A 12593-nucleotide genomic window follows, 5' to 3' on the forward strand; every position below is an offset into this window, starting at 1 on the left:
TGTGAAGAAAAAATGTTGATTTCTATGTGAAGGTCCTGATGGGTAACCAAGGTAACAAAAGTGAAAAAAAAGTCATAGTTAAGAATCTCACAAATCTCAGCCTGTTACGTCAAACACTCTCCTTCCTCATGCCAATAGCCTCTTAGTAACAACATTTTAGAGAAAATAATCTGCGGCTAAACAACAAGGGGTCTTACGTTGATATCAATCTTCCGTGTATCATACCAAGGAGCACATAGAAAGAGACAGAAGAGCAGAAAACGGACAGGTAGAAGCAAACATAAAATGATCAGCATGATAGACGCTAAAAAATGTGTTGAATTAATGGATGAATGAGTTCAATCTACTATTCTATTCTCATTTCTAGCATCCTGTTAAGTATACAGAAGACAGGGGAAAAAAAAAATACTGGATCTTACCATCTTACCAACATGATTTTAGCACTTAGCAGTGGTTTTTACACTTTAAAGTTCCTATGTGTCACCCAAGTTCCTTCTTAAATGTGGATACTGTTGAGTCCCATTCCTAGGAATTCTGATCTCAGAAGTTTTGGGGGCCTAGAAGACTAGAATCCTAGGCAATTTTATTACAGATGTGGTAAGAACCTTTGATGTGAGAAATCCTGCTTTAGCTTAAAAAACAACCAAAACCCAGTGCTGTCGAGTCCTAATTCCATAGGACATTTAGTAATGTGCAAATAAAGGCTGGTAGTCAACTTCGTGCTACAACTTTTCTATGTGATTACAAGGAAATTCCAGTCTTTGACGATGGTACAAAGAACCTGGCTCTTGTCTTAGTTAATTGGCTTGAGGCATAGTTGCTAGTGATTCCCCAGAGTTGGAGTCCCAAGGGCTGTAGAGGTAGATGTAATCGCTGCGGTGCTCCCAAAATACTCAGCTTACAGTGGTGGCCTGTTTCTCTGCAGCAGGTGAGTTGCCTCAGGTTTTTTGTTTTTTGGTTTTTTTTTTTAATGAAATAGTGAAAATATTATTTCCCTGATATGATAATAGGACGTCCTTTGATTTTTTTTCCAATGTTAAGTCACTAAAACTGTTAAGTCTATGCCCAATCATATTAAGGAAAGAACTTAATAATCATGGACATATTTGGCTTTATTATCCATTGACAGGCATTTCACAAAGAATAGAATAAATTTTTTACTTGAAAATGGATATTTTCCCATATCCTCTTTATATGCACCTTAAATTGGTATATAAACTTTTTAGAAGAAAGAATTGACTAAGCAAGCTGCAATTCATATGCAAACATAACTTTCTGGTTAGTCCTGTTGTAACTCTAATTTGATAAATCTCGGAACCTCTAAAATATATACCTATACACATGTACACATGTGTGCATATGTGCATGTATGCGTGTGTGTATTATGAATGCATATGCATACTTACACATCTATGTATCTGTTGTCATCAAGTCGATTGCAACTCTTAGCGACCATATGGTAGAGAGCAGAACTCCCCATATGGTTTCCAAAGTTGTAAATCCTTATGGAAGCTGACTACAACACCTTTCTCCCTCCAGAAGCTGGGGGTTTGAACTGCCAGCTTTTCAGCTTTAACCACTACTCCACCCAAACCAAAACCAAACCCGTTCGCATCAAGTTGGTTTGGACTAATATTGACCCAATAGGACAGAGTAGAACTGTCCCATAGGTTTCTAAGGAGTAGCTACTGGGTTTGTACTGCTGATCTTTTTGGTTAGCAGCCAAACTCCTAACCACTACTCCACCAAGGCTCCTCATGTATGTATAATGCCTGGGCTATGATAGAAGCTAAGCTTTAACTGATAAATTAAGCCATAAACCCTAATAGAGTGGGTATACCTCTCAGGTCAAAAGGAAGTCATTGCCCTCTTTAGCCTCAACCACTGGGCAACTAAGCAATTCAACAGAAGCAGTAGCCCGCATGGATTAAAAAGTGCTAATGAGATCTCGACGGCAGTGGGTTTTGGTTTTGGAATGAGATCACTCTGCTTTCTTCTTAGGTTGTCTGGTATCTTATTTTAAACTTAGAAGTATATTCCTTTAAATATTTTATTTAATTTGAGTATATAGGCAAAAAAACGCAGCAGCATATTTTGTTTCTCGAGGCAAAAATTTTACATTTTTTTCACAGAATCTCACTAGCTTATGTGCTGTAGGTATGTGAAAAAGTTTGCTCAGTACCAGTTATGTGTGTTTGATGCTACTATCTAATGTGCGCATCCAAGGATAAAGTTAACTCATGTGTCAATATAACTCCTATACACTCAATATCATAAGTACTTATAGGAAACCCATATTCCAATATCCCAAAAGACAATGGAAATGCTTTGACATTTTAGACATCAGCTTGGTTTGGTATACACATTGCAGTTATTTGGGTGAGGCATTTTCTACATGGAGAGAACTAGTTCCAATAACTGTTTCTTCATGTTATCTTTTCTCTACCAGAACAAATCATAACACATTTGTCATTCACTCCCCACATCTTCTCTTTTGGCAGGAACAACTCTCTCTTCTCATCTCTTTCCATTGAAAGGAAGTGTGACAATGGCTGAAAGAAACCTGAGTGTGGAGACAACCTTTGCCCTCTTGGGATTCACAGATTACCCAGAGCTTTTCAGATCCCTCTCTTCCTTGTGTTTCTGATCACATACATTGTCACCGTGGTAGGGAATCTTGGGATGATAGTGATCATCAAGATTAACCCCAAATCTCACACCCCCATGTACTTTTTCCTTAGTCACCTTTCTTTTGTTGATTTTTGTTACTCCTCTATCGTTACTCCAAAGCTACTTGAAAACTTGGTCATGGCAGACAAAAGCATCTTCTACTTTAGCTGCATGCTCCAGTTCTTCTTGTCCTGTACTGCAGTGGTGACTGAGTCCTTCCTGCTGGCAGTGATGGCCTATGACCACTTAGTGGCCATCTACAATCCTCTGCTCTATACAGTGGCCATGTCACAAAGACTCTGTGCCCTGCTGGTGGCTGGCTCATATCTGTGGGGGATGTTTGGCCCCTTGGTACTCCTTTGCTATGCTCTCCTTCTAGACTTTTCTGGTCACAATGTAATCAACCACTTTTTCTGTGAGTATACTGCTCTCATAGCTGTCTCTAGTTCTGATATACACATTCCCCAAAGTCTGCTTTTTGGGTTTGCCACCTTCAATGAGGTGAGTACACTACTAATCATTCTTACTTCGTATGTTTTTATTTTTGTGACTGTACTAAAAATCCAATCTGCCAGTGGACGTCGCAAAGCCTTCTTTCTCCACCTGTGCCTCCCACCTGACTGCCATCACCATCTTCCACGGGACCATCCTTTCCCTCTACTGTGTGCCTAACTCCAAAAACTCTCAGCAGACAAAGTGGCCTCTGTATTCTACACAGTGGTTAACCCCATGCTGAACCCCCTCATCTATAGCCTGAGGAACAAAGATGTGAAGGTTGCCTTCTGGAAATTAATGGACACAAAAGTCCTCTTTCGCTGACCCAATCACAAAACATGAACTTTGGTATGATACAGCAAGTGGGTATGACTAGTCCCAATCTCTGAACAAAGTGTTTCAAGAAGTAGCCTACTCGGTGAGCTACTTTTTATAAAATTAACAATTTTACTGCATGTTTTAACACACCCATGAGTTTCTGTAGAATTTCTCTGGATCCCAAAGCTCCTTCATGCTTAGAACAATGATTCCACATAGCATCATTATTAGTAGATTGTAACAGTTATTTAATGACTGTGCTATGTTTTCCAATTCTGTATGCTCTTCCTTCACTTGTGATTCCTTTGCAGGTTTTCCAGATTAATTTATATTGACCAACAATGCAGGTTTCTAATTCCGTAAAAATATCTAAGCAACTTGAGTGTGAAGTTAAATTTAAACAACACAAAAAGTCGTCCATCAAATCATCTTGCCATGCATGTCTGACATAAATTAAAAGTGTTCTGCCGCTTTCAGTATCAGTGTTTCTTACATTGAATTCTCAAGATGTGCCCAATGTCCATGGCTGTCAATATTGAGTCTGATTTTCAAAATCCATAGGTGGTTTAAGATGTTGTTGTTGTTAGGTGCCGTCGAGTGGGTTGAACTCATAGCAAAGCTGTGCACAACAGAACAAAGCACTGCCCAGTCCTGCACCACCCTTACAGTCTTTGTTATGCTTGAGCCCACTGTTGCACCCACTGTGTCAATCCACCTCGTTGACGGTGTTCCTCTTTTCCACTGACCCTGTACTTTACCAAGCATGATGTCCTTCTCCAGAGATTGATCCCTCCTGGCAACATGTCCAAAGTGTGTAAGACCCAGTCTCTCCATCCTTGCTTCTAAGGAGCATTCTGGTTTTACTACTTCCAAGATAGATTTGTTCATTCTTTTGGCAGTCCATGGTATATTCAATATTCTTCCCCAACAACACAATTCCAAGGCTTTAATTTTTCTCCCATCTTCCTTATTCATTATCCAGCTTTCACATGCATATGATGAAAATACCATGGCTTGGGTCAGACACACCTTAATCTTTGAGGGGAGGTCTTTGCTTTTCAACATTTTTAAGAAGTCCTTTGCAGCAGATTTGCCCAGTGCAATATAACTTTTGATTTCTTGACTGCTGCTTCCATGGGTGTTGATTGTGGATCCAAGTAAAATGAAATCCTTGACAACTTCAATATTTTCTCTATCATGATGTTGTTTTTTGGTTTAGTTGTGAGGATTTTTGTTTTCTTTATGTTGAGGTGCAATCCATACTGAAGGCTGTGGTCTTTGATCTTCCTCAGTAAGTGCTTCCAGTCCTGTTCACTTTCAGCAAACAAGGTTGTGTCATTTGCGTAAGGCAGGTTGTTAATGAGTCTTCCTGCAATCCTGATGCCTTGTTCTTCTTCCTATAGTCCAATTTTTCAGATTATTTGCTCAGCATACAGATTAAGTAGGTATGGTGATAGGATACAACCCTGACACACACCTTTTCTGACTTTAAACCACACAGTATCCCCTTGTTCTTTCGGAACAACTGCCTCTTGATCTATGTTCAGGTTCCTCATGGGCACAATTAAGTGTTCTGGAATTCCCATGGTTTGCAATGTTGTCCATAATTTGTTATGATCCACACAGTCGAATGCCTTTGCATAATCAATAAAACACAGGTAAACATCCTTCTGGTATTCTCTGCTTTCAGCCAGAATTCTTCTGACATCAGCAATGATATCCCTCGTTCCATGTCCTCTTCTGAATCCGGCCTGAATTTCTGGAGGTTCCCTGTCAATATACTGCTGCAGCCAGTTTTGAATGATTGTCAGGAAAATTTTGCTTGCATGTGAGATTCATGGTATTGTTCTATAATTTCTGCATTCAGTTGGGTCACCTTTCTTGGGAATAGGCATAAATATGGATCTCCTCCAGTCAGTTGGCCAGGAAATTGTCTTCCATATTTCTTGGCATAGACGAGTGAGCACTTCCAGTGCTGCATCTGTTTGTTGAAACATCTCAATTGATATTCCATCAATTTTTGGAGCCTTGTTTGTCACCAATGCCTTCAGAGCAGCTTGGACTTCTTCCTTCAGCACCATCAGTTCCTGATTTTATGCTACCTCTTGTAATGGTTGAACATCATTGACTAATTCTCTTTGTTATAGTGACTCTATATTCCTTCCATCTTCTTTTGATGCTTCCTGTGTTGTCTAATATTCTCCCCATAGAATCCTTCACTATTGCAACTCCAGGCTTCAATTTTTTCTTCAGTTCTTTCAGCTTGAGAAATGCCAAGCATGTTCTCTCATTTTGGTTTTCTATCTCCAGTTCTTTTCACGTGTTTTTATAATACTTTGTCTTCTTGAGCCTTCCTTTGAAATCTTCCATGCGATTCTTTTAATTCATCGTTTTCCTTTTGCTTTAGCTGCTTGACATTCGAGAGCAAGTTTCAGAGTCTCCTCTGACATCCATCTTGGTCTTTTCTTTCTTTTGTGTCTTTTCAATGACCTCTTGCTTCTTTCATGTATGATGTCCTTCCACAACTCGTCTGATTTTTGGTCATTAGTGTTCAACACGTCTACTCTATTTTTTAGATGGTCTCTGAACTCAGGTGGAATATACTCAAGGTCATATTTTGGCTCTTGTGGACTTGCTCTGATTCTCTACTATTTCAGCTTGAACTTGCACATAAGTCATTGATGTTCTGTTCCATGGTCGGCCCCTGGCCTTGTTCTGACTGATGATATTGAGCCATTTCCATAGTCTCTTTCCACAGATATAATCGATTTGATTCCTGTGTGTTCCATCTTGAGAGGTCCGCGTGTATAGTCACTGTTTATGTTGGTGATAATTGCAATGAAGAAGTCGCTGGTGTTGAAAAATTCTATCATTTGACCTCCGGCATTGTTTCTATCACCAAGGCCATTTTCCCAACTACCGATCCTTCATCTTTGTTTCATATTCCAATCACCAGTAAATATCAATGCATCCTGATTGCATGTTCAATTTCAGACTGCAGAAACTGATAAAAACCTTCAGTTTCTTCATCTTTGGCCTTAGTGGTTGGTGTGTAAAATTTGAATAATAATCATATTAACTGGTTTTCCTTGTAGGCATATGGATATTATCCTATCACTGACAGCGTTATACTTCAAGATAGATCTTGAAAATTTCTTTTTGACAATGAATGCAACACCATTCTTCATGTTGTCATTCCTGGCATAGTAGCCTATATGATTGTCCAATTCAAAATGGCCAATACCAGTCCATTTTAGCTCATTAATGCCTAGGATATTGATGTTTATGCATTCCTTTTCTTTTTTGACCATTTCCAATTTTCCTAGATTCATACTTCCTACATTTCAGGTTCTGATTATTAATGGATGTTTGCAGCTGTTTCTTCTCATTTGGAGTAATGTCACTTCAGAAAATGAAGGTCCTGAAAGCTTTATTCCATCCATGTCATTAAGGTCAATTCTACTTTGAGGAGGTAGCTCTTCTCCAGTCACCTTTCCAGTGACTTGCAAACCCGGAGGGCTCATCTTCCAGCACTATATCAGACAATGTTCCACTGCTATTCATAAGGCTTTCACTGGCTAATTCTTTTCAGAAGTAGACTGCCAGTTCCTTTTTCCTAGTCTGTCTTAGTCCGGAAGCTCAGCTGAAACCTGTCTGTCATGGGTAACCCTGCTGGTATCTGAATACTGGTAGCACAGCTTCCAGCATCACAGCAATGCACAAGCCCCCACAGTATGGCAAACTGACATGTGTGTGGGAGTGGTTTAGGATATTACATACTTAACACGTTTTTTTTATAATGAGTGTAAAAGCTATAGGACACAGTCTGATATATAATAGATATTCATCTTCATGATTTTTTAGAATTATGGTTTAGGATATCACATACTTTGCCCATAATTCTAAAATATCATGAAGATGAATATCTATTATATGTCAGACTGTGTCCTATATTTTTTGCACTCACTATAAAAAAAAATTACTTCCATTCTACTAATTGAAATTTTATATTATTAACCATCTCATTTTACTGATGAGGAAGTCAAGGCTCAGAAATATTTAAAGTTTTCCAAGATTATCTGGGTTAATAAATAACGACAAAACCCAAAACCTCTTACTTTCCAGTCATTTCAGGCTCATGGGAAAGCTGTGTTACAGAGTAGAACATCTCCAGAGGGATTTATTGGCTGTAATCTTTATAGAAGCAGACCGCTAAACTTTTCTTCATCAGCCCCTCCGTGTGGGTTCGAACCACCAACCTTATGTTTAGTAGTCGAGTGCAAACTGCTTGTGCCACCCAGAGACCTAATAAATAACAATGATGTGACTTTTTAAAAATAATTGTACCATCAGTATTCTATCCTGCCATGCTTGCTTCTTTAGGTTATTGGCTATACTCTTTCTCAAAAACAGTAAATATGATTTTTTAAAAATAATTCTTTCTCTAAATTATAGACTTTTAAGACAGTTATTTCCTGTTTTGTCGGAGTAATTTAGAAGCTAGTGATTAAGTGAAACAATTGAATCACCAGTAAATTTCCCATGTCTAATTCACTACTTTCAATGTCATTACAAAAATTATTATGATAAGCAACAAAATAACTATCATTATCAACATTGTCGTGGGTTGAGTTTTGTCCCCCAAAATATGTGTCAACTTAGTTAGGCCATGATTCCCAGTATTGTGTGGTTGTCCTCCATTTTGTGTTAGTAATTTTCCTGTGTGTTGTAAATCCTAATCTCTGCCTGTGGTTAATGAGGCAAGATTACATTATGTTGAAGAGGATAAGGGTAGGATTGTAACACCATTACTAAGATCACCTTCCTGATCCAAGGTCAAAGGAGTTTCCCTGGGGCATGGCCTGCACCACCTTTTGTTTTACATAAGATAAAAGGAAAGGGAAGAAGCAGGGAGTGGGATTTTATACCACCAAGAAAGCAGAGTCCAGATTGAAGCTCCTAACGCAGGGAAAGATTGCGGACCAGGGCCTCCTTCCAGAGCCAACAGAGAGAGAATGCCTTCCCCTGGAGCTGATGTCCTGAATTTGGACTTGCAGCCTACTACACTGTGAGAGAATAAATTTTTGTGTTAAAGCCATCCACTTGTGGTATTTCTGTTATAAGCAGCACTAGATAACAAAGACAGACATCATGTGTTTGTTTTTTTTTTTCCAATTATTTTCTATATACATTATGTAGGTGATAAATTTTTTATATACCCATTTTTTAAACTATTAAACATACAAATAGGAAAGGAAAGCATTTATATTACAGTAAAATGGTCCTTACTCAGTAACTGATATTTTGAATCCCAGAGATCATGGTGGAATGATATAAGTGGTTGGAAAGAAGTAGGAGATGTGTCAGAAACCATATGGGGATTGGCAAATGGGTGATGAGGGAGGTCTCAAGCATTTCTGGGCTTCAGTGAACAACTAACTTCATAGATATAAAGGGTATAATGAGATTAATCTTTATGAACCTAACATTATTGAGAAGAGTCTGTGAATATTGAGAGGAAGATGGGTTTGAGGGTTGTTATTAGATTCGGGAATATTCTGGAGACCCCTTGTCTCTTCCTATCCTGGGCTTTAGGAGTAGAAGCCTCCTCTGAGTAGTCAGGCACTCACTTGAATTCTGTTCTACTGCAACCTGCAGGAGTTTCTCATACTCCACGTCTATTTAGGTATGGCCCAACTTTATATGAGTAGACATTTGAACCTCACTTAAAGAGAAAAGTATTGAATAAACACTGTGAAAAACAGGGACTACCTGAAATTGCCCTGGATATGAAAATCAATTTCTCATGCCTGTTGTGTTGGCATCAAGGAATGTTATGGTGTCCTGTTTGAGATGTATCTTAAACATTTGTTCTCAGAAAAGCTGGAAATTTGATTCAGGAGGGCAAATTCTATTTATCAAAATGGCTTACTTATTAAAACTGTCATTTTTTTGCTACTTGTATGAAGACATATGAGTGATTTTTGTATATTTATGTATCAAGTAATTTTGCAAAACTATCAATTTTTTTATCAATTTAGTATACATATTCTTTTGTAATATATATATTTTTTTCTTTTCAAGGCATATAGTATTAAACATGGCACATTTCTGTTTCTATTTACTATAATTATTTGCTTGTTTATTTATATATTTGTTCATGTTGCATAGTTACTTGCTACTCCACTATGCTAAGTAAAAGTTACAGTTCAGTGACTGACAAAAATAAGGACTGCCTGCAATACTATGTTTTTTGTGATTTCTAAGATATATATTTGTCTATATCTACATGATTTTTTTGATATTAAAATCACATATCTTTGTCAAATGCCTCTTTAATTCTATCAATTACGTTCACTGGGTTGACTTTTTTTTTAAGATTTAATTGTGTTTTAGGTGAAAGTTTTTAGGGCAAATTAGTTTTTCATTCAAAAATTTATACACAATTTGTTTTGTGACATTGGTTGCAATTGCTCAATGTGTCAGCACTCTCCCCCTTTCCCTGTCCACCTTAGGCTCTTGGTGTCCATTCGTCCAGTTTTCATGCCCATCCTGCCTTCCCATCTTTGCTTTGGGCAGGTGTTGCCCATTTTATCTTGTATACTTGATTGAACTAAGAAGCACATTCCTCACAAGAGATATTGTGTGTGCGGAGGTTAAGAGCCTGGCTGCTAAAAGATTGGTAGTTCTAATCCACCAGCCTCTCCTCAGAAACCCTATGGGGGCAGCTCTACTCTGTCCTATAGGGCCACTATGAGTCAGAATCAAACTGATGGCAGTGGTTTTAATCTTTGGCTGCAACGATGGGCTCAAGCATAACAACGATTGTGAGGATGGCACAGGACTCTGCAATGTCTTGTTCTGTTGTATACAGAGTCGCTATGAGTTGGAACTAACTTAACAGCAGCTATCAACAACAACGATAATCTTTGGCTGAAGGGTAGACTTCGGGAGTGGCTTCAGTTCTGAGTTATCAGGGTGTCTGTGGGCCACAGTCTCAGTGGTTCCTCCACTCTCTGTCAGGCCAGTAAGTATGGTCTTTTTTTGTGAATTTGAATTGTGTTCTACTTTTTTTTCCTGCTGTAAGGGACCCTGTGTTGTGATTCCTATCAGAGCAGTCAATGTTGGTAATAGGGTACCATCTAGTTCTTCAAGGCTCATGCTGATGGAGGCTGTGGTTCATGTGGTCCATTAGTCCTTTGGACTAATATTTTATTTGTGTTTTTGGTTTTCCTCCTTCTTTTTTGCTCCAAAAGTGATGAGACTAATGGACGTACCTTAGATGGCTACTTGCAAGCTTTTAAGATCCCAGATGCTACTCACCAAAGTAGGATGTAGAACATTTTATTCATGAACTATGTTATGTCAGTTGACTTAGATGTCCCATGAGACCATGGTCTTCAGTCTCCAGCCCAAGTAACTTGGTCCCTCCAGGTGTCTGGATGTGTCAAGGAAACTTCTATGACTTTGCCTTGGTCAAGTTGTGTTGAATTTCCCTATATTGCATATTCTCTTTCCCTTCACCAAAATTACCTTGTCTATTTAGTTAGTGATTTACCCTCCCCACTCCAATCCTCCCTAGTAACCACCAAAGGCAGTTTTTTTTTTTCTGTGTGTAAACCTTTTTTTGGGTTTGAGAATGTAGTCTCATACGATATTTTTCCTTTTGCTGAGCATCAGAATATTTAAGAACTCTCCACTATATAATAATGTAAAGAATCTTGTATTCAAATGGAAATACACTGTATCACAAAATAATCACAAGGCTGATATTTATGAAAATAGCAGCAAATATGGATTACCATCAAACATAGAAGTGTTACCACTTAAACCCTTAAAACCATGACTGTGACTCAGACCTTGAATAAAAACTGATAAACTGCATTTTAACAAGTTTCTGTCACCTAATCTTCCAAATTATGATCATGCTACATATTTCTGTTTATTTAATTTACTTTAATTTTTGTAGTAAAAGTTTTATATATATATATATTTTTTTTTTCTGCACAAGTCTCGGACATCTTGCACATCCTTCGATACTCGATATTTTTTGGGTTATATTTTTTCATGTCATTTGCAAAATGTGTGTTGCTTTTAGACTAGAATACAATTTAATTTTACATTAATTTTCCTTCTTGTCACTCTAAGATATCCTTAAAGCTTTACACTTTACTTGTAGATTATTTTAGATTTTCCACATGCATATAATTAAATATTTTGGGTTAAATATATTGTGATTTTCTTGTTTCCAATCTTATCTTTTAATTGTTTTTTCTTGCATTATTTGACGTCGGTATAATTCAGCAACATCACGGATAATGAAGAAAAGACTGAAATTGTCAAGGATTTCATTTTACTTGGATCTTGAATCAATACCTATGGGAGCAGCACTCAAGAAATCAATGCATTGCATTAGGCAAATCAGCTGCAAAAGGCCTCTTTAAAGTGTTAAAAAAGAAAGATGTCATTTTGAGGACGAAGGTGTGCCTGAACCAAGCCATAGTGTTTTCAATTGCCTAATATGCATATGAAGGCTGGATAATGAATAAAGAAGAAGTGATGCTGCTGGTGCTAGCAAAGAATATTCTTCTGGACTGGCAAAAGAATGAGCAGACCTGTCTTGGAAGAAGTACAACCAGAATGCTCTTTAGAAGTGAGAAAGGCAAGTCTCGTTATCAGGAGGAACCATCCCTGGAGAAGGACCTCATACTCAGTAAAGTGGAAGGTCAGAGAAAAAGGAAGCACCTAAGAAATGGATTGACACAGTGGCTGCAGCAATGAGTTCAAGCATAACAACAATTGTGAGGGTGTTGCAGGACTAGGCAGTGTTTCATTCTGTTGTACATAGGGTTGCTATGAGTTAGAGCTGACTCAATGGTACCTAACAACAGCAAAAACAATGTTGAATAAAAATTATAAAAGTGTGCTTCCCTGACTTCCTGATCTCACAGAGAAATTATTTAATATTTCATATTTAAGAATGTGTTTTGGTGTAGGTTATTTGAGATTCTTTTCCAGATTATTAAGTCCTGTGCTGTTGTATGCGTATGTGTTTTTTGCTTTTTTTTTGTTTGTGAGTAGATTATTTAATTTTGTCAACTACTTTTCTT

The 12593-nt window shown here is 37.9% G+C and overlaps 1 protein-coding gene across 1 annotated transcript; it reads left to right on the top strand.

The window, feature by feature from the left end:
* Window positions 1–2682: 2682 nt before the first annotated feature.
* Window positions 2683–3342, top strand: LOC135229810 (olfactory receptor 5D14-like). Its single transcript, XM_064279088.1, has one exon. It carries the CDS (start codon window positions 2683–2685, stop codon window positions 3340–3342), a length of 660 nt encoding a protein of 219 aa, XP_064135158.1.
* Window positions 3343–12593: the final 9251 nt, after the last annotated feature.

This window comes from Loxodonta africana, unplaced genomic scaffold (genome assembly GCF_030014295.1).
Source record: "Loxodonta africana isolate mLoxAfr1 unplaced genomic scaffold, mLoxAfr1.hap2 scaffold_55, whole genome shotgun sequence".
Taxonomy (NCBI): Eukaryota; Metazoa; Chordata; class Mammalia; order Proboscidea; family Elephantidae; genus Loxodonta; species Loxodonta africana.

Excerpts from the sequence above, each read along its gene's own strand:
- LOC135229810 (XM_064279088.1), top strand. The coding sequence starts at position 2,683 with ATGATAGTGATCATCAAGATTAACCCCAAATCTCACACCCCCATGTAC.